This window comes from Ornithorhynchus anatinus, chromosome X1 (genome assembly GCF_004115215.2).
Source record: "Ornithorhynchus anatinus isolate Pmale09 chromosome X1, mOrnAna1.pri.v4, whole genome shotgun sequence".
In the NCBI taxonomy this organism is placed as follows: domain Eukaryota; kingdom Metazoa; phylum Chordata; class Mammalia; order Monotremata; family Ornithorhynchidae; genus Ornithorhynchus; species Ornithorhynchus anatinus.
The window spans coordinates 70,855,283-70,881,934 of record NC_041749.1 but is presented as its reverse complement, the minus strand read 5'-3'; the positions used below and the strand labels follow the sequence as shown (position 1 = coordinate 70,881,934).

General features: G+C 44.7%; 2 protein-coding genes across 8 annotated transcripts in view; both read right to left on the bottom strand.

Annotated features, from left to right (window-relative positions):
• Positions 1-1,880: 1,880 nt before the first annotated feature.
• Positions 1,881-21,969, bottom strand: ASB14 (ankyrin repeat and SOCS box containing 14). Of its 4 annotated transcripts, none has more exons than XM_029050567.2 (10): positions 21,473-21,969; positions 16,555-16,719; positions 16,164-16,219; positions 14,812-14,943; positions 11,770-11,928; positions 9,903-10,148; positions 9,093-9,264; positions 4,882-5,425; positions 3,104-3,257; positions 1,881-2,506 (listed from the first exon to the last, which is right to left on the bottom strand). In XM_029050567.2, exons 2-10 carry the CDS (start codon positions 16,674-16,676, stop codon positions 2,331-2,333), a joined length of 1,761 nt encoding a protein of 586 aa, XP_028906400.1. In that variant the 5' UTR covers positions 16,677-16,719; positions 21,473-21,969; the 3' UTR covers positions 1,881-2,330. The 4 variants fall into 4 exon arrangements, with proteins under 4 accessions (XP_028906400.1, XP_028906399.1, XP_028906401.1 ...); XM_029050566.2 differs by lacking the exon at positions 21,473-21,969 and adding an exon at positions 17,716-17,842; XM_029050568.2 differs by lacking the exon at positions 21,473-21,969 and having other exon boundaries at positions 16,499-16,636.
• Positions 21,970-24,282: 2,313 nt separating this feature from the next.
• The window catches only part of DNAH12 (dynein axonemal heavy chain 12), a 132,610-nt gene continuing 130,240 nt past the window's right edge, over positions 24,283-26,652 (bottom strand). For all 4 annotated transcript variants that reach the window (XM_029050561.2, XM_029050564.2, XM_029050563.2 and 1 more), the window contains 3 exons: positions 26,460-26,551; positions 25,554-25,621; positions 24,283-24,605 (listed from right to left, as the gene is read on the bottom strand). In XM_029050561.2, coding sequence (XP_028906394.1) covers positions 24,415-24,605; positions 25,554-25,621; positions 26,460-26,551 — 351 coding nt within the window. In that variant the 3' untranslated portion in view covers positions 24,283-24,414. The remainder of the gene's footprint in view (positions 24,606-25,553; positions 25,622-26,459; positions 26,552-26,652) is intronic.

The window sequence follows — 26,652 nt, the reverse complement described above, 5'->3', positions numbered from 1 at the left end:
TTATGGTCAACATCCTTAGTTACTTTTCTAGAACACCACATCCCAGGTTAACAGCCATCGCTCCTTCCCTCCCACCCCCCCACGATACATCTCCAATCCTGGGGATCAATTGTGTGATAACTTACCATGACTTACCACCCCACAGATGGACACACACTTTCCACCCTGATGTTCCACCCAAGGCTACAAGGTAAGTAAATCCTTTGCCAAGTCCTCTCCACCTGACCTGAGATTAAGCAATCCACAGTGAATGGCTCTTGGAGGAAGCTCTGCCTGTGCTTTGCCTCAGCTTTTCAAGGAATAAATAAACCCCTGGATGGATATCCAGAGTAGTGTTGAATGGGGCAGGCAACTGAATTTCCAAGTGGGTGATGCAGACTGACGAGTTACTTGTAGTTCCCTCAGAGAATCATTCTGGGGTGTGGGCCTCTCCTTTCTATTAATTGCAGCCGCTTGGGAATCCTGCTCCAGTACTTTCTCCTTGTGTGGCCCACCCAGCCAATCTGTTTTCCAGGGGGAAGCGCCTCAGTGACTTTGAGGAGCTGCCTGAGTCCTATGACCTCACTGCTGGGGATCTTGTGCTGCTCAGTGTGATTTGCAGGTGATGCTGCTTAAACTGCTCACAAAGCCAACTGTGTTTTCTGTGGTAAGTCCAGATCTCAGAGATACCAATCAGTGGTAACCCATATTAGGTCTCTGCAATTTTCAAAGCACTCTCCTGAGCAGTTCAGAAGCAACAATGGTGAAAACAACAATAAGTTCCTCATCACTCCAGTCTGGGCTATACTGTCCCAAAATTCTCCACACCTTCTCAATATCCTGAATGTTGGGAAAGGTGACTTGGTTCCCGAGATGGCGGACAAAAGATGGTGGCAGCCATAGCCCCCAGAGCTCTGCTGGTAGGAGAGTTCTGGGAGTTGGATTGCCTGGTCTCTCCTTTGCCGCACCCCTCCCCCCCACGTTTCTTCATCTGAAAAATGGGGATGAGATAGTGTGAGCCCTGTGTGAAACAGAGACTATGCCTGATCTGATAACCCAGCTCTTCCCCCTAAACACCATAATTAGTATATCAATAATCAGGCAGTAAATCAAGAACGTTGGTGTGCCTACCGCATGCAGAGCATTTTACTAAGCCCCGGGGAAAGTACAATGGAAGCAAAAGACTCCTGGCCTCACAACCTAGCTTAAGCTCTGTTTTCTGTCCTTTTCCACATTACCCCTTTGCTCCTTTTTGCTTATTCCCATTCATTTACGTACCTGTTTTCACCACTCTTGTTCTGCTTTCTTGTTATTTCTCAGCCAAGTCCTGCAGGTCTTTGCCGAAGCACACTCTGCCTTTCTCTAGGCCTTATTCCTGCTACTCCTCACCTCTAAGCCAGCCTTCTGGGCTGCCCACTTGCCACCAGGATTCCATGCTCGGTACTGGAATTGGGTAATGGGCCCAAGGCCATTCTCCTGCTTGCTGTTTTTTATCTTTTTCGTTAATTGCTAAGTGCCAGGCACTGCTCTAAGCACTGGAGTAGATACAAGGTAATCAAGTTGGACATAGTCCACGTTCTACATGGGGCTCACAGTCATATCCCCATTTTACAGATGAGTCCCCCGATTAGACTGTAAGCCCGTCAGTGGGCAGGGATTGTCTCTATCTGTTGCCAAATTGTACATTCCAAGCGCTTAGTACAGTGCTCTGCACATAGTAAGCGCTCAATAAATACTGTTGAATGAACAAAGATGATAATTGACGTGCCCATGGTCACACAATAGTCAAGTGGCAGGGAGTCCTAACTCCCAGGCCCTTGCTCTATCCACTAGGCCATGCTGCTTCTCTTTCCTTTCCTCTCCTGTTCCTCCCTGTTGCACCCAAAAACAGACACTCTCACTGCAGGGAACAAAAATGTTAAGTTTAATGCTTTAGGGAAACAAAGCTACAATGCATTTGAAAAAACCTGTTACAGTACATCTACAGGATCTCATCATTTTTATTTTAATAGGACTCATATTCCCCACTCTTGTGTTGGAGAAGAAAGTGAGTCTTTTCAAACAAAAGTGGTCAAAATGCCATAACTTTCCCTTTGCCATTAATTAGGCACAAACCTTGTGTTTACCAGTTAAACAGAGGGTGGGATGACATAGCAATCTCTTTTCTGTATTGGGATGCATTAAATTCAGAACACCTTCCTGATTTTGGAAAAAGAAAAGACTTCACACTTAAGTGGCGTGTAATGGGTAAAGTCACCATAAAAAAAAGGCATCCTACATAATGATCTTAGATTCGTCAGTCTGTAGAATTTGACTCCAAAATCACGTCTACAATCCAGAGGGCCAGATTATCAGGTTCCTTTCAAATTTCCTTGTGCATAGAGATCATATTCCTTGAAAAGTATATAGTCCTTTAAGCGGTTGGGGAGTGGAAGGAATGACATAAAGACGGGGCAGCGCAGATGCAAGCGCCCCATGCATTTCCTTATCTTCAGGCGGCAGAGATGTTTCAGGGAACGGGGGTTTGCTAAAATGAAAAAAAAAATTGATTAGATGTACGATAGACCTTAGCCACTAGTGGACTATGAACAATCCCTTATATTATACTTTATAGTCTATTTCTTTATCTTTTATCCCGCAACGGGCCCTTAAGCTAATACACAAATGCTCCTTTTGTTATTGGTAGTCTGGAGGTACCTCTTTTTGTTAATTTTTTCTTTCTCCCGACCATTCATTCAAAAGGAGAGGCAGACCAACAAAGACAGTAATAAAATCATGCATTCTGTGGAAATAGAAAATTACTCATTTATCATGGTTGTCTGTCTCTCTCTGTGTGTATCTATCTCTATATGGGTGTGTGTGATGGAAAAATCCCACCTGACACGTATGTGTGTGTCTATATAGAACAATATTTATATTTCTAGAAAAAGGCAGTATTTGTTCTTAATCCCAAAGAGTAACAAAGAAGAACTTGGGACAAATGGTCAAGTTAATTTTGTCTCCAGGGGTTAGAATTTAAATAACTGATGCAGCAGGTAGGGAGAACAGGCAGAGGGAAAAGCAGTCATACAGAGATTCTTATTCCAGCTTTATAGATCACAAGTTACATAGCTCTGATACTTACTTAAGATTAAACTGATTTCTGGCCACAGCTCCTGTTCTTTGAGGACAGCTTTTAATTTAGAACAGATACGAACCCTATCAACGTAATCAAGCATCACTCGCACGACCTTTCCAGAAAGGTGCTGCAGCCAGGATAAGGTTATCACTTCACAGAACTGGGAAGAAAACCATAACATTAGGGCACAGACTCAGCAATGTTAAGCTTTAAATAAGACACCATTGTCCAACTCTCATCTCTCTCGATGAATGAGAGATGCTCTGCCACTTGTCTGCTGTGTGACTGTGGGAAAGTTACTTCACTTCTCTGTGCCTCAGTTACCTCATCTGTAAAATGGGGACTAAGACTGTGAGCCTCACGTGGGACAACCTGATTACCCTGTATCAACCCCAGCACTTCGAACAGTGCTTGACACATAGCGCTTAACAAATACCAACATTATTATTATTATTATGTGTGTCATGCAAGCAATCTATCGTTTATGGAGTGCACAGCATAGTACTAAACACTTGGGAGGGGTCTGTAGGGGGAGGCAGGCATGAATGTAAGTATGTGTTACGGATATGTACACCTGTCGTAGAGCGAGTAAAAGTTGCAAATCCAAGCGCAAGGGCGAAGCGGAAGGGAGGCGGGAGTAGAGGAAAAATAGAGGCTTAGTCGGGGAAAATCTCTTGGAGGAGTTTTGTTTTTAATAAGGCTTTGTAGGTGGGGAGAGAGTTCCAGGTTGGGGAGGATGTGGGCAAGGGATCGGCAATGAGGTAGACAAGGTTGAGGTACAGTGAGTAGGTTGGCATTAGAGGAGCGAAGTGTGCGGGCCAAGTTGCGGTAGGAAATCAGCAAGATAGGGGGCACGGTGATCGAGTGCTTTAAAACCAGTGGTAAGGAGTTTCTGTTTGATGCAAAGGTGGCTGGGCAACCACTGGAGAGCCTGGAGTGGAGAAACGTGGACTGAATGGTTTAGTAGAAAAATTATCCAGGCAGCAGAGTGAAGTATTAGCTGGAGTGGTGGGCAGTGAATGTGTCTGATATATTGTTGCATTGTACACACTCAAGCACTTAGCCCAGGGCCCTGTACACAGTAAACACTCAATAAATACAATTGATTGAGTGGGGAGAGGCAGGAGGCAGAGAGGTCAGCAAGGAAGCTGATACAGTAATCAAGGTGGGATAGAATGAATGCTGGGATTAACATGGTAGCAGTTTGGATGGAGAGGAAGGTGGATATCAGCGACGTTGTGAAGATTGAACTGACAGGTTTTGGTGACAGATTGGAATGTGTGTGTTAAATGAGAGATGAGTCAAGGATAACGCCAAGACTCTTGCGACAGGGAGGATGAGACAGATGCGGAGGACAGGGTTTGGGTGGGAAGATGAGGAGTTCTGTTTTGGACATGTTTAGTTTGAGGTGTTGGCAGGACATCCAAGTAGAGATATCCTGAAGGCAAGTGGAAATACGAGACTGCAGAGAAGAGGGAGTTCAAGCCTGGAGAGGTAGATTTGGGAATCGTCCCCATAGAGATAGTAGTTGAAGCCACGGGAGAGAATGAGTTTTCCAAGGGAGTGGTTGTAGAGGGAGCATAGAAGGGCACCCAGAACTGAGCCTGGAGGGACTCCCACAGTTAATGTATGGGAGACAGGAGGAGGAGACTGCAAAAGAGACTCAGAACGAGCGGCCAGAGAGATAGCAGGAGAACCAGAAGGCGGTGTCAGCGTTAGCACTAAGAGACCTTATGTGTTACTTTCAAAATTCAAAATCGTTTGAAAAGTATTCCAAACCTTACCATGGTGTCTCTGATGACTGTCGAAGTCCAGCCTTCAAAAGCATAAGGAGAGTGAGCTTTGTCTCCTCTAGGGCAGTCGAAACAACGGTCTGTGTCATATCCAGAATTTAGTAACATCCTTAACATGACTTCATCTTTGAGTGTATACTGCAGCGCTGATGGGAAATGTAAGGTGTTCACTCTGCAGAAGTAATTCACGTTGGCTCCGTGACGAAGGAGCATACGGATTAGCTCATAATTGCCCATCCTCAAGGCTAACTGGAGGCAATTGACCGGGTCTTGATTAGGCAGAGCTCCAGCTTCCAGAAGTAGCTTAACTGAAGCGAGATCACCATTTGATACGGCAAAATAGAGCGCTGACTTCCTCTGGTCATCATAGCCTTTGCGAATTCTCTGATCGAGCATGAAATTAACGTCAAAGCCGGCTTGGAGGAGAAACTCAAGGCACTGAGGGTGTGAGCCTGCAGCTGCACAATGAACTGGGCTTATTCCACTCTGCTTAATGGCAGTATAATCTGTAACCGGAACCAAACTCTTTAGAGCCCTGGAAAAGAGGGAGGATTTCCCATATCGTTACAAAATATCTCAGTTTAATTGATCCAGGGCAACTTCTAGGCCTTCCCCCCACCCCTTATCTCTAGGGATGGGGTGTGCTTAGCTTGACTGTTATCCATCCATATGTACATATGTCCTTCATATTTGAAGATGGCCCTGCTGACAGGGAGAATTATATAATTTTTAGAGGTAACACTGCTGATGGTGAAATTTTATCTACGCATGTGGATGGGACCGTCTTTTGCGTAGTGGTCTTTTCCCTCCTCCGTATTTATTATGTGCATGTAAAAGTGGTCTCTTGCTCTATCAATACATTTGCTTCTTACAAAACCTGATACTCTTTCAAACCTGCCTTTTGGTACCCCAATCTTTGTAAAGTATCCACTTAAGGAGACCTGGTTTTCTCCCAACTCATGTCCGATAAGGTGGGAGATCACCCAACAGGTCACTGTTCTATCCCGTTGTTTGAGATTGTGCTTCATGAGGCCTTTGTGAGAAGCAGCGTTGCTTAGTGGATAGCACACAGGCCTAGAAGTCATAAGGTCATGGGTTGTAATCCCAACTCCACCACTTCCCTGCTGTGTGACCTTGGGCAAGTCACTTCACTTCTTTGTGCTTCGGTTTACCTCATCTGTAAAATGGGGATTGACTGTGAGCCCCATGTGGGACAGGGACTGTGTCCAACCTGATTACCTTGTGTCTACCCCAGTCCTTAGAGCAGTGCTTGGCACATAGTAAGTGCTAAATACCATTATTATTTAAATTTGTTGCTCTGCCATTCACACTCGTGTCTTGGCTCTATACTAGACGGTAAATTGGACTGTAAGTAAGCTCCTTGAAAGCAGGGCTCGTGACTTCTGATGTTTGTACTCTCCCAAGTGTTTAATATTAAGCACATCGTGAGTCTCAAAACATGCACAATAATAAGTCTCGATATGGCAATTGGGCTACTGTCTCTTCTCCTTGGTATCCTACTTACTGATGCTTTGTTGCTGCTTGCTGGGGAGTTGACATTGTTTGAGCACCTCATTGTTGAAAATCCTGTCCTGCTACTCAATGTGTTGATGCTGTTGGCAGATCTTGTTATTCCTGGCACTTCTCCTGTATCTCACAGGCAGCAAATATCAGGTGTCCCATACCCCATGGTGTTCTGAAGCTGGACTGTGATTCTAGGAGAGCATGCTTAATATTCTTCACTAGCTGGACCAGGACAAGACTGACTAGGATATTGCTATTTGTTGCTGAATTGTACTCTTCAAGCGCTTAGTACAGTGCTCTGCACACAGCAAGCGCTCAATAAATACAGTTGAATGAATGAGTGAATCAATCAGGAGCAAGATGATCTTCCACAATAGTTAATTAAAGGGATTAAAATACACATTTTCCAAGTACCTGCAACACATCAGGTGGGACAAAACAATTTTCATGAGGCACAGCCCTTGAATAACTAATGAAGAGCAGAACAATTTTCATTTGCATTTCATAACGAAGGTTTGCCGATATTTCTCCCTAATGGTTCCCATTTCCTTGACCCTTGCCTTGTCAGAATCACAGTCCAGCTTCAGAACACTGGGGTATAGTAGACCTGATATTTGCTGCCTGTGAGATACAGGAGAAGTGCCAGGAATAACAAGAGCCATCAACAGCATTGACACATCAAATAGCAGGACAACATTTTCAACGGTGAGGTTCTCTAACACCGTCAGCTCCCCAGCAAGCAGTGCTAAGCAATGCTTACTGCAACAACAACATTTACACTGGGTCCATACCCTTTCCTAAGTGGCACATCACGGCACTGTCATTAACTTTCCACTTTGAAAACTTGAGTGCAGTCTTGATGAAAAGGCTCAAGGAATCTTTGATCATCACTTTCGCTCTCCTTATTCCACAGCAGCAATGGGCCTCTCAAAATAGCAGAACTATAAGGATGCATAGGATAAAACATGCTTGCCACACCAAAAAAAATTTGCTTAAGAATAAAGCCCTTCTTTGAATTTTAGGATCAAATTCAATGCTTTTCTTATTAAATCTATATTATTTCCAGCATCTTCTTCGACCTCCTCCCTTTTCCATTTTTATTTATAAAAGAAACCTCAGGCCTTTTTGGTTTGTTCTGGTTCGATTCCAGGTCGAGCCAATAATGGTTTAAACAGGTTCACCCTTGAAAGATTTTTGGATCCGGTTCGGGGCCGGACTGGCTCCAAAATCCTCACTGGGCATCCCTAGTTTGATCATTGCAGAGAGAGGTTGAGGGTTTGAGTGTCAGAAGCTCCTTTAGTTCCACCCTGCCACTCTCCCACCTGGCCCTGAGCTGCTCTGAGCAAGTAAGGAGTCGCTTAGAGTCAGATAGAGTGCTAGGAGGAAGTAAAGGGGCTTCTGAGAGCCTGTGAGTCTCTTGGAGCTAGGTGCAGACCGCAGGGCCAGCCACTGGCTCATCCTCATATCCTAGTAGTCTGGGCTACCCCAACTCTGTTCAGGGGCAACACTAGCAGGTTATTTAGCAGATTGCTCTGAGCCCTGTCACTCACAGCCAACAGACCCCATTATTCGTTCTCTTTTTGAAGACCTACTGGTCAATGAATCGATGGTATTTGTTGAGCACTGTAGTAAGAGGTTGGGAGAGTACAACGTAACAGAGGTGGTAGACATGTTCCCTGCCCACAATGAGCTTACAATCCACTAAAATGACATCTCCAGGTAGCCTTCCTGGACTAATCTGACACCTGCTCACCCTCTTCCTCCTTACTGAATTACCAGCATGGCTCAGTGGAAAGAGCACGGGCTTGGGAGTCAGAGGTCATGGGTTCGAATCCCTTCTCTGCAACTTCTCAGCTGTGTGACTTTGGGCAAGTCACTTAACATCTCTGTGTCTCAGTTACCTCATCTGTAAAATGGGGATGAAGACTGAGCCTCATGTGGGACAACCTGATTACCCTGTATCTACCCCAGCACTTAGAACAGTGCTCTGCACATAGTAAGCGCTTAAATACCAACATTATTGTTATTATTATTATTACTTGAATCTGTAACCTCAGCGCACTTATTACTCACCTTGACCCCCACAGCACTTCTGTACATATCTTTATACTCAATTGCTTCCCCACTACCTGTAATTTATTTTCAGGTCTGTCTCCCTGGCTAGAACTTGTCTACTTTTCTAGTGTACACTCCCAAGTGCTTAATACAGTGCTCTGCACACTGTCAGCACTCAATAAGTTCCACTGATGGAGCCCTCGGTGGAAAAAAGTTCATTCATCCAATCGTATTTATTGTGTGCTTACTGTGTGCAAAACACTGTACTAAACGCTTGGGAGAGTACACTAAAACAACAGACACGTTCCCTGGCCACAACAAGCTTACAGTCTAGAGGGGGAGACAGACAATATATATAAAGACCCATATTCAGTTTGAAGTCAGGGAACATGTTTACTTTTTCTAGTATACTCTCCCAAGGGCTTAGTACAGTGCTGTGCACACTGTAAGTGCTCAATATATACCACTGATGGAGCCCTCAGTGGAAAAAGGTCATAAACATATTCAGTTTGAAACTCAGCTAAGAACTACATTTACACTCTAGTTATGGTAAGACTTGCAATATGACTGCTGAGAATACCAACTGTATTAAATTCTTAATTTTCAAATATGTTTGAACTCACAAAAAATGGCCTCTATAAGCTGCTCTGTGGATAGGCAGATGCCCTGAATTCTTGGGCACGTTCGCATCAGCTCCGTACTCTAGCAAGAGAGTCAGTGACTCAGGATTTCCTCCGCTAGCAGCTTCAAACAAGATGGAAGCCGAATCTGAGGCTTGAGACAGAACATCGGCACCTAGAAGGAAAGAGCAAGAAGGTTCAGGTCAGCTTTCAGTATCCCTAAAACCACACTCTTAATACGTCTTATCAGGCAGTCGTATTTATTGAGTGCTTACTGTGTGCAGAGTACTGTATTAAGCGCTTGGGAGAGGACAATATAATAATATAATGGACACGTTCCCTGCCCACAATGAGCTTGAGGGGGAGAGAGACATTAATATAAATAAATATTAAAGTCTTGTGACTTTCACCATCCCTGTGGCCTCACTACAGTAGTCTTGGCCAGTCTGCTTCCATGAAATTGGAGTTTTTCTACCTAGGCGTGCCAGTCTTCACAGGAACAATGATAGAGAGCACCTGGCACTCGTATTCACGGGATTTTTGCCTCAATTGTATTTATTGAGTTCCTACTGTGTGCTGAACACTGTACTAAGCACTCGGGAGAGTATAATACAACGGAGCTGGTAGACTCGTTCACTGTCTTCATGTGAATGTGTCCAACCTGATTAGCTCGCATCTACCCCAGCGCTTAGAACAGTGCCTGGCACATAATAAGCACTTAATAAATACCATTAAAAAAAACCAAACAATAGTGAGCATGGTTATCATGGGCTAGGATGAAGCTGAAAGTATGCTTATGTTGAAAAACCTCACCTTTTTGTAGTAAGATCTCCATAACCTCAGTTTGTCCGGTCTGGGCAGCGAGCGCTAGGGGTGTGAGGCCGTAAGAGCTCCGCGGGTCGAGATGGGCCCCAGAAAGAAGCATAAGGTTGACGATGCTTTTTCGGCCCAACCTGGCTGCCTCATGGAGCGCGGTCCTCTTATTGTCACATTGAAGGTTTATATGCGCTCCGGCGTTGATCAGTAGGGAGGCCATATCATAAGAGTCATTTCTAATGGCTGTCAGGTAGGGAAAATACAGATCATTTCCAAGCAGACGCATAAAGGTAATTCTTCAGCTAACTGCAACGTCTGTTACGAAGCCTCTAAACATCTTTTCTCACCAACACAGGACCACCTAATTTGACCGAAAGAATCGAACAACATAAAACCATACAGGGTTTGGGAAATATTGTTTTTTTCATTTTTCAGTCGTGATTTGAATGTGTCCAAGCACTTCATACAGTGGTCTGCACACAGTAAGAGCTCCGTAAGTACGACTGACTGACTGATTCGTCCTGGATTACCTATGGATTGTAATGGGGTTCTGAATTTTCCCCCTAAAATGTGAACTCTTCCTCATTCTTACCTCTGGAAAAATGGTGACTTAAGGTGGTGACTCCAATTCTGCTTCTTCTCCTTGAGAGGTCTGATGGGGCCAGGAGTTACAGCAGAGCCTGTGGTATTGGCCCAGTGTCAAGATGCTGTATCCACTCCAAGAGGGGTTAATTCAGCCTCAAGCTCTTGCCCGCAAGCACTGCTCCCCCTCCTTCCCCAGAGATGTCCCCTAGGTTTAATTCTAGAGACCCACCAGAGGATTAATCGATTGATGAGCTGTACTGAGTGCTTACGATGTGCCAAGAGCTCTATCTACTGTAAGTGCTGCTTGGGAGAATGCAATACAATCAAATCGGTACCACAAGGAGCTGACAGTCTAGAGGAAAGTATAAATGTGGAGAATATGGGCAACGGTCCTACGACCTCTGGCTCCCTTGGGCTGGGGCGCTGGGTAGCCGAATGTATTTTGGAAGAAAGTGTAGGCTTCCCCTGGCCCTGGGCAGAGCTGTCAATAGAACAAGTCACTCCACTTCTCTGTGCCTCAGTTACCTCATCTGTAAAATGGGGATTTAAGACCTTGAGCCCCATGTGGGACAGGGACTGTGTCCAACCTCATTAGCTTGGATCTATCCCAGTGCTTGGCACATAGTAAAGCGCTTAAATACCACAGTTATCATTATTAGAATCCTGGTCCAGGCTGGCACAGTCTCCAGAGCCCACAGCTAGAATATCCCCCAGACAGACTGCTCCAGTCTAGATGGAGGTTCCTTCCAGGGTCAGGGCAGGCCCTGTGTCACCACGATCATTGTTGCCAGCCTCCCAGTGACCTGCAGGGGTGGATCGGGTGGAGCTACCAGTAGTGCTGCTCTGTAACCATTCTGAGCCCTTGGCCAGAGTGCGGCTTCACCTAGCATGGAGTCCCAAGTGGTTGCCCTGTTGCCTTCACTTCTCCTTCCCTGGCCCTGGGAAACCTGGCTATAGGTTAGACTCCCGAATAACAGAATTGGCAGGTTGGAATAACCTGCCAGATGAATAGGAGACCAGAGGAAAATACAAAAAGCTTAGATGATAGTGATAATGCTAACAAGAAGAAGAAGAGGAAAAAGAAGAAGAATTGTGGCATATATTAAGTGCTTGCTAGATGCCAAGTACTATGTTGGGCACTGGGGTTGAGACAAGATATTCCCCAGCGTCCTCTGAACTTCGAAGAATCTGCATGTCATCACTCTAGGCCACAAGAGGTTTCACTGATCACATAGAAAACTTTAAAAATACTTTTCACTTTTATATGTTTTAGATTTACCTATAACTAAAGGAGAATCTCCTTCTTCATTCCTGGCATTAGCGTTGCAGCCACTGAGAAGGAGAAACTGTGCGTTTTCTAAGAGGCATCCACTGACGGCCACAAAGAGTGGCGTTTCACCGGCTCGGGTGGTTTGCTCCCATATGTTGGGTTTCGAAGCTGAAAGAATTCAAGAAGAGAGATGAGTCGGAGCTCGGAGGAACTAACCAAACATTCTGAACTTGATTCTCCAAAGTCAGGGGCACCACAGTGCTCTGCGGAGCCAGTTCCAGGGGCTTGAGTGGCTTTGAGAGTGGGGTGTAAATGGCGGCGCTCCGGAACGGGGCTGTGCCGAGAAAATGTTGCCTCTCACAGCGGCAACTGCACTGGGCTGTGGGTCGTGGGCGGGGTGGGTGCCTCAAAGCACCCTTTTTTCCTGCAGCGAGCCCTGCGTGGCTCCAAGTAGGTGCCGGTGGTGGAGTGCCACTGCAGAGGGCCTCTGCATGGCCGGGAGCAGGGGAGAGGGTGGGAAGGAGAGTGGGGACAGGGCTCACCCGTCGCGAGCATTTCCAGGGGAGGTAGGACCGTGGGGCTGGGCCCTGGGGCTCCTGTTCAGCACCTTTCAGTTGAGCCGACCCGGCCCAGCCCCTCCGGCAGCCTCCACAGCCACTAGGATATGTTCCAGGGAGGAGGCCAAACACCTCGGGACTGAGCAGGAGGGGCTGGAACACTCCTACAGCCCTCGAGAGAGCAGAAGTCTGGGCCTGTGCTCCCGACGAGCTGTGGGGAGAGATACTTCCGGAGAAGGGCGAGGAGGGCCAGGGCCCCTTTCTAGGACTTTCTGCCCCCTGCCTCACCTGCAGCAGCCAGGGAAGGGCTGGAGCATCAGGCCTCTGTCCCCAGCACCCCTTCTCCCATTTTAACATTTGCCCGTATATTAATCTGGCCCAGTCCATGATGCATATGGTATGGGGAGTATACATGCAAGAAACTTTTTTTTTCACTTTTACCTCCAGTGGCTTCCCTATCCCCTCGAGCATAATGGTGATGGTTCTGGCAGGTGTACTGCCAAGGCCAAGCCTGGTGTAATCCCAGGGGAAAGGAGGGTAACCCAGGGCCTTGACATGTTACTCGTCAGGATGGCAAATTCGGCTTAGTCATCAGTCAAAAGAAAGTAGATTTCTGCCAGACTGATGGGGAACCCCACAGTCCCTGGCATTTGTAGCAGTGGCTGAGGGCTACCTCTCGCCAACCTCTAGAGAGCAGAATACAGAGGCGCACCTAAGGCGCTGTAGGCTGAGGAGAACAAGGACCTAACATTTCCCCCAGCCTGCACTGCCTCTCCTCTTGGAATCAATGGTATTTATTGAGGGCTTACTTGGCTCAGAGCACTATGGGAGAGTACAATATAACAGAGTTGGTAGACACCTTCTCCATACACAAGGAGCTTACAGTCTAGAGGGGGAGACGACCATTAATATAAATTATGGATATGTACATAAGTGCTGTGGGGCTGTAAGTTAATAAAGGGTCCAAATCTAAGTCTAAGGGCACTGCAGAAAAGAGTGGCAGAAGAAGAAATGAGCACTTAGGGAATAACTGCTGGAGATGTGCTTTTAATAAGGCTTTTAAGGTATGGAGAGTGATAAGTGATCGTCTGTCAGATACGAAGAGAGAGGGAGTTCCAGGTCAGAGGCAGGATGTGGGAGAGAGGCAGGACGATAGCCAAGATCACGGTACAGTGAGTAGGTTGGCATTAGAGGAGCAAGGTGTGCAGGCTGGGTTGTAGTAGGAAATCAGTGAGGTAAAGTAGGAGGGGGCAAGCGTGATTGCGTGCTTGAGTGCTTTAAAGCTGATGGTAAGGGATTTCTGTTTAATGTGGAGGTGGGTGGGGAACCACTGGAGGTTTTTTGAGAAGAGAGGAGACATGGACTGAATGTTTTTGGAGAAAAATGATCTGGGCAGCAGAGTGAAGTACGAATTGGAGTGGGGAGAGACAGGAGGCAAGGAGGTCAGCGAGGAGGCCGATTAAGTAATCCAGGAGGGATAGGATAAGTGCCTGAATTAACATGGTAGCTGTTTGGATGGAAAGAAAAGGTCAGATTTTAGCCATGTTGTGAAAGTTGAACCAACAAGAATTGCTGATGAGTATGTGGGTTGAATGAGAGAGGTGAGTTTAGGATAATGCCACGGTAACGGGCTTATGAGACAGGAAGGATAGTGGTGTTGTCTACAGTGATGGGGAGGTCAGGGGAAGTCAGAGTTTGGGTGGGAATATGAGAAGTTCTGTTTTGGACGTGTTTAGTTTGAGGTGTTGGTGGGACACGGCCCCACAGCACTAACGTACATATCTGTAATTTATTTATATTAATGCCTATCTCTCCCCCGCCCCCTAAACTGTAAACTTATTGTGGGCCGGGAATGTGTCTGTTTATTGTTGTATTGTACTCTCCCAAGTGCTTAGTACAGTGCTCTGCACACAGTAAGCACTCAATAAATACAATTGAATGAATGAATGAATGACATCCAAATAAAGATGTCCTAAAAGACAGAAGGAAATACAGGACTGCAGAGGAGGGGAGAAATCAGAGCTGGAGATGTAGATTTGGGAATCATCCGCATATAGATGGTAGGGTGAAGCCTTGGGAAGGAATGCATTTGCCAAAGGATTGGGTGAAGCTGGAGAATAGAAGGGCACCAAGAAACAGCCCATAGAATCACCACTGCCCACCCAGGGGACCAGACCCGGCCCCACTAGTGAATCAGGCTCCTATGCTGAGGAGTCCCTGAACACGGCCAGCAACGCCATCTACTTCAGCAAGAAATCCAGGCCCACAGACCATCAGCTTGCCTCCCCACCAGCATCTCTACACCACAGGCCATAGGGATGCCTCATCCCCTCCTTAACTCTCTTCCCCCATGCAGGCTCTTCCATAGCAGAACAATGTGTACACATCAAAGGCCCTTCTCAAACACTAGCCTCGGGTCAGTCAAACCGTAGGAAGTATCTGACAGTCCTAGCGGAAAGAGCGGAAAGAGCGAAAACAGGATCAAAGGGACTACCTTTCAGGGTGATTTCCAGAATGTTCCTGTTTAATTGGGCTGCAGCTTTATGTAAAGGAAGCCAGCCTCTCTGATCTGTCTCATCAAAAGCAGAATGATGCATGGTCAGCTTTGATAAAGCCTCTTCCTGACCTGTAACCCGGTAATGAAAAACAGATGAGCACTCAGCATATTTTATGATGATCCATATAGTAGCCAACAGTGTTCTCAGACAGTCAAATTCTTTAGCTTCACAAGAGCACATTTCCCAGCTCGGAAAGCTGAGTTCTCTCAGCAATTTTCTATAGGCCTTGATGCCCTTTCCACTGAGCATCTTCCACAGATCCGTGGAGCGCATTAGTGGTAGTGGTTTTTGGGTCCATGACGCTGTGCTGCTAGGGTCAGGTCGGTGGTGAGAAGACCACAGGCCAGGTGGGACTTCAGCTGAAACCTCTGAGTAACTGGCACCTCTAGGCCCCAGTACAACCAATCCACAGCCTGTGGAAGAGGAGATGCAGCACTCAAATAATAATGATGATATTTGTGAAGCGTTTACTAGGTGCTAAGCACTGTTCTAAGCGCTGGGGTAGATATGAGGTAATCAGGTTGTCCCACGTGGGGCTCATAGTCTTAATCCCCATTTTACAGATGAGGTAACTGAGGTACAGAGAAGTTAAGTGACTTGCCCAAAGTCACACAGCCGACAAGTGGCAGAGCCGGGATCAGAACCCACGACCTCTGACTCCCAAGCCCGTACTCTTTCCACTAAGCCATGCTGCTTCTCTCTACAGTCTCTAGCGGAAGTGGGTGAGGCACCAATCCTCCCCGCCAATCCTCGCCGCACCAGAGCAGCAGCAAACTGGATGAGGGGGCAGCAGCAAAGGCCCAAGGGACCTAGATCCCAATATCATCCCACATGGGCACCATCTTCCCACCACTTGGGCAGCCCGCTTGGCTGCCATGGCCCAAACCCCCAGGCTCTTTACCCACCCCACCCTAGAATCACATCCCCAGACACTGAGATAGAGCCATCCCAAATGTAGAACTCAGGAGCTCTGAACAGCACACCAAATCTCTCAAGCAATGTGCCAGACACCAAGGCCAGCACGCCTTCATTTGCATAGCTGCCAAAATACAATTGTGCAAGAGCAGGGAAACTCGCAACTACAAAAAATCCTGCCATCTCTCCACCACATTGGTCAGGGAAATTGGTTCCCTACTGACTCAGAAGGCAAAGCTTTATTAATCCTTCATTCATTCAATCGTATTTATTGAACACTTACTCTGTGCAGAGCACTGTACTAAGTTCTTGGAATGTAGGACTATCACATCCTCCCACCAACTGAAGATGATAAAAAGAAAAGAATACTTAACTGCCTCTATTGCTTCAATGATCTCCTTATACTCAGGGCTCAGAAAAGACTGGAAGCTGAAGAGAGAAAGAGCAGTTGTCAATCCAATGATAAACAGAGATTAAAGTACTAAAATCTTGAGGGAGAAACTTTATCCAATGACTTTTTACATCTGGGCAGGGAACAAACCCCTCTTTCTGTTGCAATTTCCCAAGTGCTTTGTAGAATGCATTATTTCTAGTAGATGCTCAATAAATATCACTCCTACTCATAAACTCATGACATTTAATGATGATCCTATCATTAAACTTAAGCAAAAAAAGGTGAAAGCAATAACATTACTTAGGTGGGCATACCTGTGCATATTGATGCCACTGTCGATGGAAGAATCTGCCCAAAAAGAAATGATTACCTCTCATATTCCTCTGCTTGATTTAGACATTCCTGTTCGTGAATATCCTGTAAACTCTGTTGAATGACATATTGAGTAGCCAAGTCATCGTCCAAGTCTTCAACATTGGTATAATTATCCATAGAAAATGTGTCTCCCCTTCGTTATCCTTGGAAGTCACGTGGCCTAGTGGAAAGAGCACGGACCTGGGAATCAGAGGACCTGGATTCTAGTTCCATCTCTGCCACTTGCCTGCTGTGTGTCCTTGGGTAAGTCACTTTGCTTACCTGAAACTCTGTTTCCTAATCTGTAAAGTGGGGATTCAATACCTGTACTCCCTCCTACTAAGCCTGTGAACCCCCTATGGGACAGAGACCATGTCTGATCTGATTATCTACCCCAGTGCTTAGTACAGTGCTTGGAAAATAGTAAGTGCTTAATACTGATTTTTATTTTATTATCTCATCTTAAGTCATTTTAAAATATGATTCTCATCTTGAAGTAAGAGAAAGTTAACAACTTCAAATTGTTTCTCACCTTTGGAAAATCGCAACAACCGCAGATGAAAGAAAAGAAATGTTAAGATATCAAATGCTCATTTTCATCTGTTTCAAGATCCTTAAATACTGTTCTCTGAAACAGTTATTTTTCTGTTCTCAAATCACATTTCTAATAGGGAAAAACACATGAGGTAAGATATTTGGAAAAATTAATTATTACTAATGATACATCCTTTTACCCAGGGTCTTTACCTTAAATATGAATACATTTTGCAAATAGCTACATTTTGCAAATTGCCTTTAAATAGGGATCTCTATTGGTCAAATTTGAAGCACTTTCAATGTACCAGGGTAAAGGAGACTGAACTTGGCTCTATGAAATATTTATTTGGGGCATCAGGTAAAAATGGGGAAAAAGGCATAATACAACTCAGACGTTTCCAGTAGCAAAACTAAATGGCAGGCTTCCACTGGTGATGGCTGGCAATTCACTACAAGTGATATAGGTTCCCTATGCACAATGGAATGTAGTGAATACTTCAAATTTGGTTGTTAAATATCAATCCATTCCAAGTTTACTTTGGCTTATAGGTGCAGCACTTGCGAAACAAATTCATTACAGGCACAACCACATTGAACTTTGTAGAAAAATTCAAGTCAAAGTTAGAAAAGGCTTGCTTACCAAAATACACGTAGTTTTTCTATCTTTTAGGAGAGCCCAGAAATTTTCAGTTTCAGAAGATCAACTAATTCAACCAGAAGATTTTCATTTCCATTACATAAAGGTGAACTTCACTCCCCGTAATGACCATTTCCTCAAATAGCTTTACTATAAATACCTGATCACAAGACACTTTGGCATAGTGTCCTTAGTTTTTACACGTGGTTTGGCTCTGTTTGGTAGCACAATCTGATGATCATAGCAGATAGAAATCTAAAGGGCTAAATATCTTGTTTACAACTCAGGGAAAGACCACGGCTGGCCCATACAATCAATTTTAAATAAAGGGCTGGGCACTATCTAGATAATTCAGGCCGACATCTGTTTCAATTGAAATGATCCTAGTTGACTAGTTGATGGTTGATGATTGTTGACAACTAGTTGATAGTTGATAGTTGATGGTTCTAAATTCATTGGGTAACTGCTTAATATCTTGCTTTGCTTGAGTTGTGTTCATGGGTAATATTAGGTAGTTTTTTCAGGTTGTAAAGTAAATGGATTAATTTATATCGAAAGAAAAACAGAGAACTTGATTCTTTTCAGATAAAGATGAGCACCAACATGGGAGTCCATTTTCCCTATCACAATATAACTTTGTTACTGACTTTTTTATGGTATTTGTTAAGTGCTTACTATGTGCCAGACAATGTACTAAATGCTGAGGTAGATACAAGATAATCAGGCTGGACACAGTCCGTGTCCCACATAGGGATCACAGTCTTAAATTCCTATTTTACAGATGAGGTAACTGAGGCACAGAGAAGTGACTTGCCCAAGGTCACACAGCAGACAAGTGGTGGAGGCAAGATTAGAATCCAGGTCTTTCTGACTCTCAAGCCTGTGCTCTATCTAGTAGACCCCACTGCTTTTCGCATTTTTTTCATGTTGCCAAAATTTTAGGCCTTAGTCCCATAACTTTAAAGGGAACAATTTAACCCATCTAATGGGTTAATAGATTCCAAGATAATTCTCTATTATTTCTCTGAGACAAGAACCCATCATATTTCATTCTAGCAGTGTGGAAAGCATTATTAGGCAAGTATCAGCCTTTGCTGTCACATCTTCATATAGGGATAGTTATCACTGTCAGTAGGTCATCTTCAAATATAATGGCCCAATACCTTTCAGTGCAAAAATATTTTGTTTCTAAAATTGTGTTTTACAATGTGCATTTCATTACCTTTTTCCCAACTGATGCATGTTAATCTTCACTTTTGCAGTCAATTAATGGTATTTATTGAGCACTTACTGTGGGCAGGGCACTGTACTCAGGGCTTGGGAGAGTACAATATAACAGACACATTTCCTTCCCACAACAATTTTACAGTTTAGAGAAGGAGGCAAAGTAAATTAATAAATTACAGGTATGTACATATGTGTGTGGGGCTGAGGGAAGGCTGAATAAAGGGTACAAATTCAAGAGCAAGGACAACACAGAATGGAGTAAGAAGAGAAAATGAAGGTTTAGTTGGGGAAAGCCTCCTGAAGGAGATGTACTTTTAATAAGGCTTGGAAAGTGGGGAGAGTGATCATTTGTCGGGTATGTCGGATATAGGCGAGGGGTTGGTGATGAGATAGATGAGATCAAGGTACAGTGAGTAGGTTGGCATTAGAGGAGAGAAGTGTGTGGGCTGGGTTGTAGTAGGAAATTAGGGAGGTAAGGTTAGAACGGGGCAAGGTGATTGAGTGCTTTATAAGTTTACGTTTGACGCAGAGGTAGATGGACTACCACTGGAAGTTCTTGAGGAGTGAGGAAACATGGACTGAATGGTTTTGTAGAAAGATGATCTGGGCAGGAGAATAAGGTATGAACTGGAATGGGGAGAGACAGGAGGCAGGGAAGGTCAACGAGGAGGCTGTTGCAGTAATCAAGGTGGGATAGGATAAGTGCTTGGATTAACATGGTAGCAGTTTGGACGGAGAGGAAAAGTTGTGAAGGTAGAACCGACAGGATTTAGTGACAGACTGAATATGTGGAATTAATTAGAGAGAAGAGTGGAGGAAAATGTCACAGTTACAGATTTGTGAGACAGAGAGGATGGTGGTGGTGTCTACAGTGATGAGGTCAAGGGGAGGACAGGGTGGAGAGGAGTGGACAGGAGTCAATTTTTATAACAAATATTTGTTGTCTTTTTCTCCCAGGACCTCACTATTTACCTTTCTCCTAGGACTTTTAATTCCGGTATCTTCATGTGATACTTTGTGGGAGAACATCTGTACATAAAGTGATAAGGGGTGGCGGACTCTATCCCTTCTGCTCTTCAGAGCTCCACAATAGGCTGTTCGGGATCAATGTAGTAGCAGGGGCTATAAAAGATCTGGGGTTCTTCTAACCATTACTACTGCTGTCTTCTGTGTTTTGCATTAGCAAATCAGATAGCCCGGGATCATACCAATCAATAGTGCCCCTAATGGGTGCAGAACATTATGTTAAACACTTGAGAAAGCATAATGGAGGTAAAAGAATTGCTCGTTTCCTTCAAGGAGCTTACAACCTAGAAGTGGAGACAGAATAAATTACCAATAGAAAGAAAATGAGAATGGAAAGATGGATTTGTGGATGAGTGAAGTGATTTGCAGTAAACTATGTGGTTCTGATGTACATAGGTGCCATGGGTGGTGTTGGAGTGCTGAGGAGGCAATTGGGAGTTTGTGACCTGGGGGGAAGAAAATTAGCCAGGCGGAAGTGGGATTTCGGGAGAATTTTGAATATCAAGAGAGCTATGGTCTGGCAGGTTTAAACGGGGAGGGAATTTGAAAGGGGCTGGCAGGGGCCGGAAGGTGGAGTTTGAAAGGTAAGTGCTTGGGAAAGTACAATAAAGTTAATAGACATAATCCCTGCCCTCAGAGAGCTTACATTCCAGTAGGGGAGACAGACACTAAGAGAAATTACAAGTAGGGGGAAGCAACGGAGTTTAAAAATACATACATAAGCACAATGAGGAAAGGTGTCGGGATGGGAGTGTAAACACCCAAGTGTTTAAGAGAGGTGGAAGTGCCCAAGTGGCAATAGAGGGGAGAGATGAGTGATTAATCAGACCAGACCTCCTCGAGAAGATATGAATTCAGGAAGGTTTTGGAGCTGGGAAGAGTAGTGATCTGTGGGTGTGGAGGGGGAGAGGGTTCCAGGCAGAAGGGAAGGAGTGAGCAAGAGGGCAGCAGCAAGAGACAAAAAAAACAAGGGACAGTGAGTAGGCTGGGTTGTGAGAGGACAGAAGCGGGCGAGCTAGGATGTAATGGGTTCTTCAGGATGTGTTTGCTGTTAGCAGCTCAAGCGGTGGCTCCAGCTACTCTCTACAGCGGTCTGAGTGGAAGTAGCAAGGTGAGTATTTGTGTCTGTGTCTCCTGGTTCCCTATCTCTCCCCTCCAACCTCCCACCCCACCGATACCTTCCACTCTATCCCTCCTTTGCCCTCTCCCCATTCTTCTTTTTGACCACTCCTTTCTCTGAATTCCCTTGCTAGGTCCCCCTTCTCTCTCTCTGCTTTTGTCTTCTCTTTTTTCAGTTTCTTTTTCCCTCTTTCTTTCTCTCAATTGCTTTCATTTTTATTCTCTCCTGTTCCATTTTCTCCCAGTCTTTCGCTCTCCTTCTATCTCTCTGATGTTTTGCCTATCCCTCCTGCCTTTACACTCTTAGACCCCTGAAGCCCCCAGAAGCCCACTCTTGACCCCCTGCAAAAATTCTGACAAAAATTTACTCAACATACCTTCCCCTTACCTCTTTTTGCCTTTGTCATCACTGCTGCTTCCACGTCTCCTGTTTCTGATGACTGCCTTGGCTGCAACATCCCTCTATGGATCTGAGAAGGTGGGGTTGGCTTGGCAAGCCAGCCCAGATCAACAGAAACTGCTAACACTCTTAACAGAGAAATTCAAAAGCGTAAATGTTGCATTCAAAAGAGCCTAACATTCTCATCGAATAGCTTGGGGGCTGAGGGGCTCTGTCATAGTGATATCGAATTGGCTTTTCTGGAACACGCCCTATGACTACCCAATTAAGAGAATCAGGAAATGTTCTTCCAATAATGGGCATGTATCCAGAGAGAAACCCTGCTATTGGCTGAGCAGAAAGAGCATGGGAATCAGGGGCATTGCCATCAGTTCCTGGCTGAAGAATCACTTGGGATGTTCCACAAGACTGATGGGGCTGGTGGGAATTCTGAAAATTTGCTGGCTAATGATGAACTGCAGCATGGCCTAGTGCACAGAGCACAGACCTGGGAGTCAGAAGGACCTAAGTTCTAATACCAGTTCCACCACATGTCTGCTGTATGACCTTGGGCAAATCACTTTAACTTCTCTGTGCCTCAATTACCTGTACCTGTAATAAATTAATACGTTAATACGCTTAATAAATACCATACCAAAAAAAAGCGCAAAGCCTGCAGCAAAGTGCTGGGTGATGGCACTCCAACCCAGCTATGGCATTATGCTCTAGCTATAAATGGGTTCTGCACATTACAAAAAGCAAACAAACTTTGCAGTGTGTTGCCTCCCAGCTTATCCATTTCCCTGTGGCACTTTATGCCCCTGTGGGAACACAACTGGCACAAACCATTAGTACTACAGAGAGGCAGGGTGGTCTAGTGGAAAGACCACAGGCCTGGGAGTCAGGGGATGTGGGTTCTAATCCCAGCTCTGCCCCATGTCTGTTGTGTGACCTTGGGCAAATCACTTCACTTCTCTGTGCCTCAGTCACCTCATCTATAAAATGGGGATTAAGACTGTGAGCCTCATTTGGGACACGGACTGTGTCCAACCTGATTACCTTGTATCTACCTCAGCACTTAGAACAGTGCTTGGCACATAGTAAGAACTTAAATACCACAATTATCATTACTACAGTCTCTAGGCTGTAAGCTCATCTCTCGGCCTTAAGCTCATTGTGGGCAGGGAATGCTTCTCATATTATTATATTGTACTCTCCCAAGCACTTAGCACAGTGCTCAGCACACAGTAATAGCTCAATTAGTACGACTGAGTGATAGAATAAATTCCTTCACACAGTTTCTCGGTCCTGAAGCCTTAGGACCTAAGCTCAGCAGTCATTCACTACAAGAGTCTCTTTCATCCGGATAGAATACGATATGATGTTGGAAGAAATGGTTATGAACACGCCCGTGATGTTGATCAAGCTGCATGCCCCATATCTTGCGTTTTCCCGGACACCTGGGACAAGCAGAATTAATAAAGTCAGGGAGGGGCTCCACGGAGAGCTAGCAGACATAGCTTATTTCTGAGAGCCAGAAACAAGCAGGGTTTAGATTGTGTCCAAGCAACCCCTGCTCACATCCATTTTTCTCCTCTCTCTCCACAGACAGAATTGGCACAGTCTGTTTCATACATCTAAGCCATCTATATTTCTCTCATAACACTACATTCCCATTCCCAGCAATTTGAAACTGGCTTTTGTTTAGAGTAATGGAAGGGACAGAGGACATTTGTTTTTAACTTCCAGGGCTTCTGCAGGGGTCTTGCTGTGCTTTTGGGAACTTCCAAGTGGAGAGTCATATTCAGCATTATGATTTATGAAAATGTGGAGTTCAGAGCCCCAAGAGGAGGTCAAAGCAATGTCAGAATCAGAGTCAGAACTGCATACTTACAAAGTTAATGGAGGTAAAAAGAGAGAAATGCAAGGAAAACTAAACAGATAAACCATGGAAAGGAACAAGGACGGAGGCTGACCCTGTCTTGGACTTTGTTGTGGGTCCAGCATTCAAAGAGAATACCAGATGTGGATAGCAGGGACCGATCAGAAGAAAAGAGAGTTGGGGTGTTTGGAAGGGGAAAAAATGGCATAAAAGTGGCTGTAGAGGAAGAAGAAGTCTTCGTGTGCATAGGAGGAGACATGCTTGGGGGTCACGGTACTAAGGAGGAAAAGAATCTGAACAGTCACCTGAGCATCAGCCTGCACCTTGATGAGACAACCCCAACTACCTATCTGTCTCTCCAGCTGCCACATGATGGCCAGGCTACCCCTCCCTCCCACCTCTCTGGGGTGAAGCTTGGGAAAGTCCGCTAGTCTTTTATAATGCTAATAACTTGCTAAGGATAATCAAGCTTTCCAAAACTTCACTAGAAAAAGGAGTCACTATCATCTGCCCCACAGACTAAATAGGTGGCAACAATACCAGCCAAACAAGAAACAAGAATGCTTCTCCTGAAGCAGTGCAGCCCAGTGGAAGGAGCACAAGCCCAGAAATCTGAGGACCTGCATTTTAATCTCGGCTCTGGCACTTACCTGCTGCGTGCCTCTTAGTTTCTCTGGGCCTCGGCTCTGTCATCTGTAAAATATCTGTTATCCTTTCCCCTTAGACTATGGGCCCCATGCAGGGCAGGGATAGTGTCTGATCTGAGTATCTTGTATGTACCCCAACGCTCAGGATAGTGCTTGACAGATAGTAAAGTGCTTAACCAATACCACAATTATTCACATACCCTACTTCTTCCATTAGATGCCCATATTCCATTGGCCATAAACGCATTCATCAAAGTCAAAAAAAGCAGATGCAATAAGTGCACCATAAATCAAGAATCGCCAATATTCCTTTAATGGACAGCTAGTGATGCACCAGGAAATATATTTAAACCAGATGTTCACTCGTCTATGGAAGTATGTCGCTTCTTAAACAAGCTCCTCTGATATCATTTGAGAGTTTTCTAGTCATCAAGCTGACAAAGCAGAGCAACACCACGCTTGATCCAGTGCTGGACGGGCTCATTTGTTTTTAAGAGCATTGCAATGACAAAATTAGTAGAATGTCCAGTAGTGGAGAGGGTTCCTTTCCGTTCACTTGTCTTATAGAGAGGACAGACATACTCACTGGTTTTCTTAATCTGGGAACTTTCACCTTAAAAAGGAGAAATCAATGGATCAATATGGTTGAGCTATAGGAAAGCTTTGCTCGCTAATATGCACAATCTAACTTTCCATTCTTTAAGATGATTTACAAAGTAAACATCATGTTAGCAAGCATAGTGCTAATTGCTTCCTTCAACAGAAATTCCTCATTTAGGCTGTATCTGAGTTCACACTGTGTTAAGTGTATTTTTTGACAATCCTTTCTGGCCCAGCTATTTTGGGCCCAGGTCTGCACGAAGCATACCTAAAATAACCACACCAGAATAATGTTTTTAGAGCCAAATCAACTGGTCCCATCCCAAACCTGGCCAAAGAACTGTGATGGACAGCTACCTGACTGACAGGAAGCATTTCTTTTTTTGGACCCCTCCATCCTAATGGCAGGAGGTCTCCACCTGCCCCAGCCTCCTCCATCTGATTAGAGGACCTCTAGGATCAGAAGAGATTATCTGGGACCATCTCCATTCATGAAGAACAAAGACAGTCAGTTCTTTTCCCTCCGTTTAGGGACCAGGCATGGAGGAGGTGGGCAATCCCACCTCATAGCCCATCTTTCTCCTCTCGTATTTTAAGGCAGACTGGCAGAGGAAAGAGCGGGGAAGACGATCAAAATGGATGCATGAGGACACAAAATTCCTTGCCTTCAACTGTCAGCTAAGGGTGTGTTTTCCTGTCTTTTCTCATCCACTCACTGAAAAGCTCAGATCTTAGATTTGGAAGACCCTAAGTGGAGCAGTAACATAATGCCTTTGAACAGTTCTTACTAGAGACATTTTCTTACAATACCCTAAAATCCTGCTCCCAGAGTCCAATTGATGACTAAATTCCAGTGTCTAAGGTCAGTAAGAGTTCCAGTTGAATAAGTCTTGACATTGGAAAACAGAAATGTACCTCCACCCCCTCAAACCTAAGAAAAATTGTTAGTAAATATATTTACTTGGTTTTATCCATATGATTGGCATCAAATCAAAGAGAATTTTAGGGTGCTGTTCAGCAAGCAATCCACTGTGGAGAAAAATCATCGAAGTTAAAAGAAACACATTTACAAATATAATTTTTAAACAGAGAACTTCCTTAAATATTTCACTGCGATTTTTAATAGGGAGAGAGCCAAGAAGTGGATTAGAAAAAGGAAGATGAGGGTTGGGGATGAATCAGAAGAGGGAGGGAGGGTGGGAAGGAAATGAAGGACAAAAGAAAGGGATTGGAGAGTAAACGAGGGAAGGAGAGGAGAGTTAAAAAAACCCGCTAAAACAATTCATGATATGTATTGGGCAACTAGTACACTGCTCTGCATGCAGTAAGCACTCAATAAATACAATTGAATGAATGAACTACTGTCTATACTAAACAGTTGGAAGAGTACAATACAAGAAGGGTGGTCCCTGTCCCCAAGAAGCTCACAGACAAAAAAGTGAAACTGACAAATACAAGTCATTCACAAAGCTATTACAGGTGTTGAGAGCAAAAGGTCCTAGTACAGTTGCTTAGTACAATTATCATTGTAGTAATAATAATGATAATAGTACCCACTCTTTTGCACTCTCCTACTGCTAGTACATTGCTCTCCACATAATAAGCATCCAATAAATACCACTGATCTAAGAGGTAACATTTTAAAAGATCAGGATGCTAATTGTCAATGTGATTATTTAATAGCTTGATTCCCACATATTTGGGAGAAGGTGTCAATTAAGTTCTATGGGATTTTATAAAGCAACGCTATTGTAAACACAGAGATATCACCACTATGGTCTAGTTCGCTGCTCTTCTGCCCCATAGGATTCTAAGCACAAGAATATATACCCTCTTAAACGTACAGGAGACTCAAGCCTCTACTGACCTTGGTCTATCCCAACGAGCTCCATCAAGATACAATCCATGGATATAAACACCATCTTCTGGGGATGTGTCAGATGTATCCGAAGGAATAACCTAAAATTAAAAATACGAGAAATGCTGAAAGAGCACGGGCTTGGGGTTCAGAGGTCATGGGTTCAAATCGCGGCTCTGCCACTTGTCAGCTGTGTGACTTT

What these genes read in the sequence shown, in the direction of transcription:
- ASB14 (XM_029050567.2), bottom strand. Translation starts at nt 16,676, where the DNA reads ATGGATAATTATACCAATGTTGAAGACTTGGACGATGACTTGGCTACT. An exon ending in CAAGCAGAGGAATATGAGAG is followed by an intron (nt 16,220 to 16,554) that starts GTAATCATTTCT and finishes TTCTCTCTTCAG; the next exon opens with CTTCCAGTCTTTTCTGAGCC. An exon ending in CAGTCATCAGAGACACCATG is followed by an intron (nt 3,258 to 4,881) that starts GTAAGGTTTGGA and finishes TTTTCTTCCCAG; the next exon opens with TTCTGTGAAGTGATAACCTT.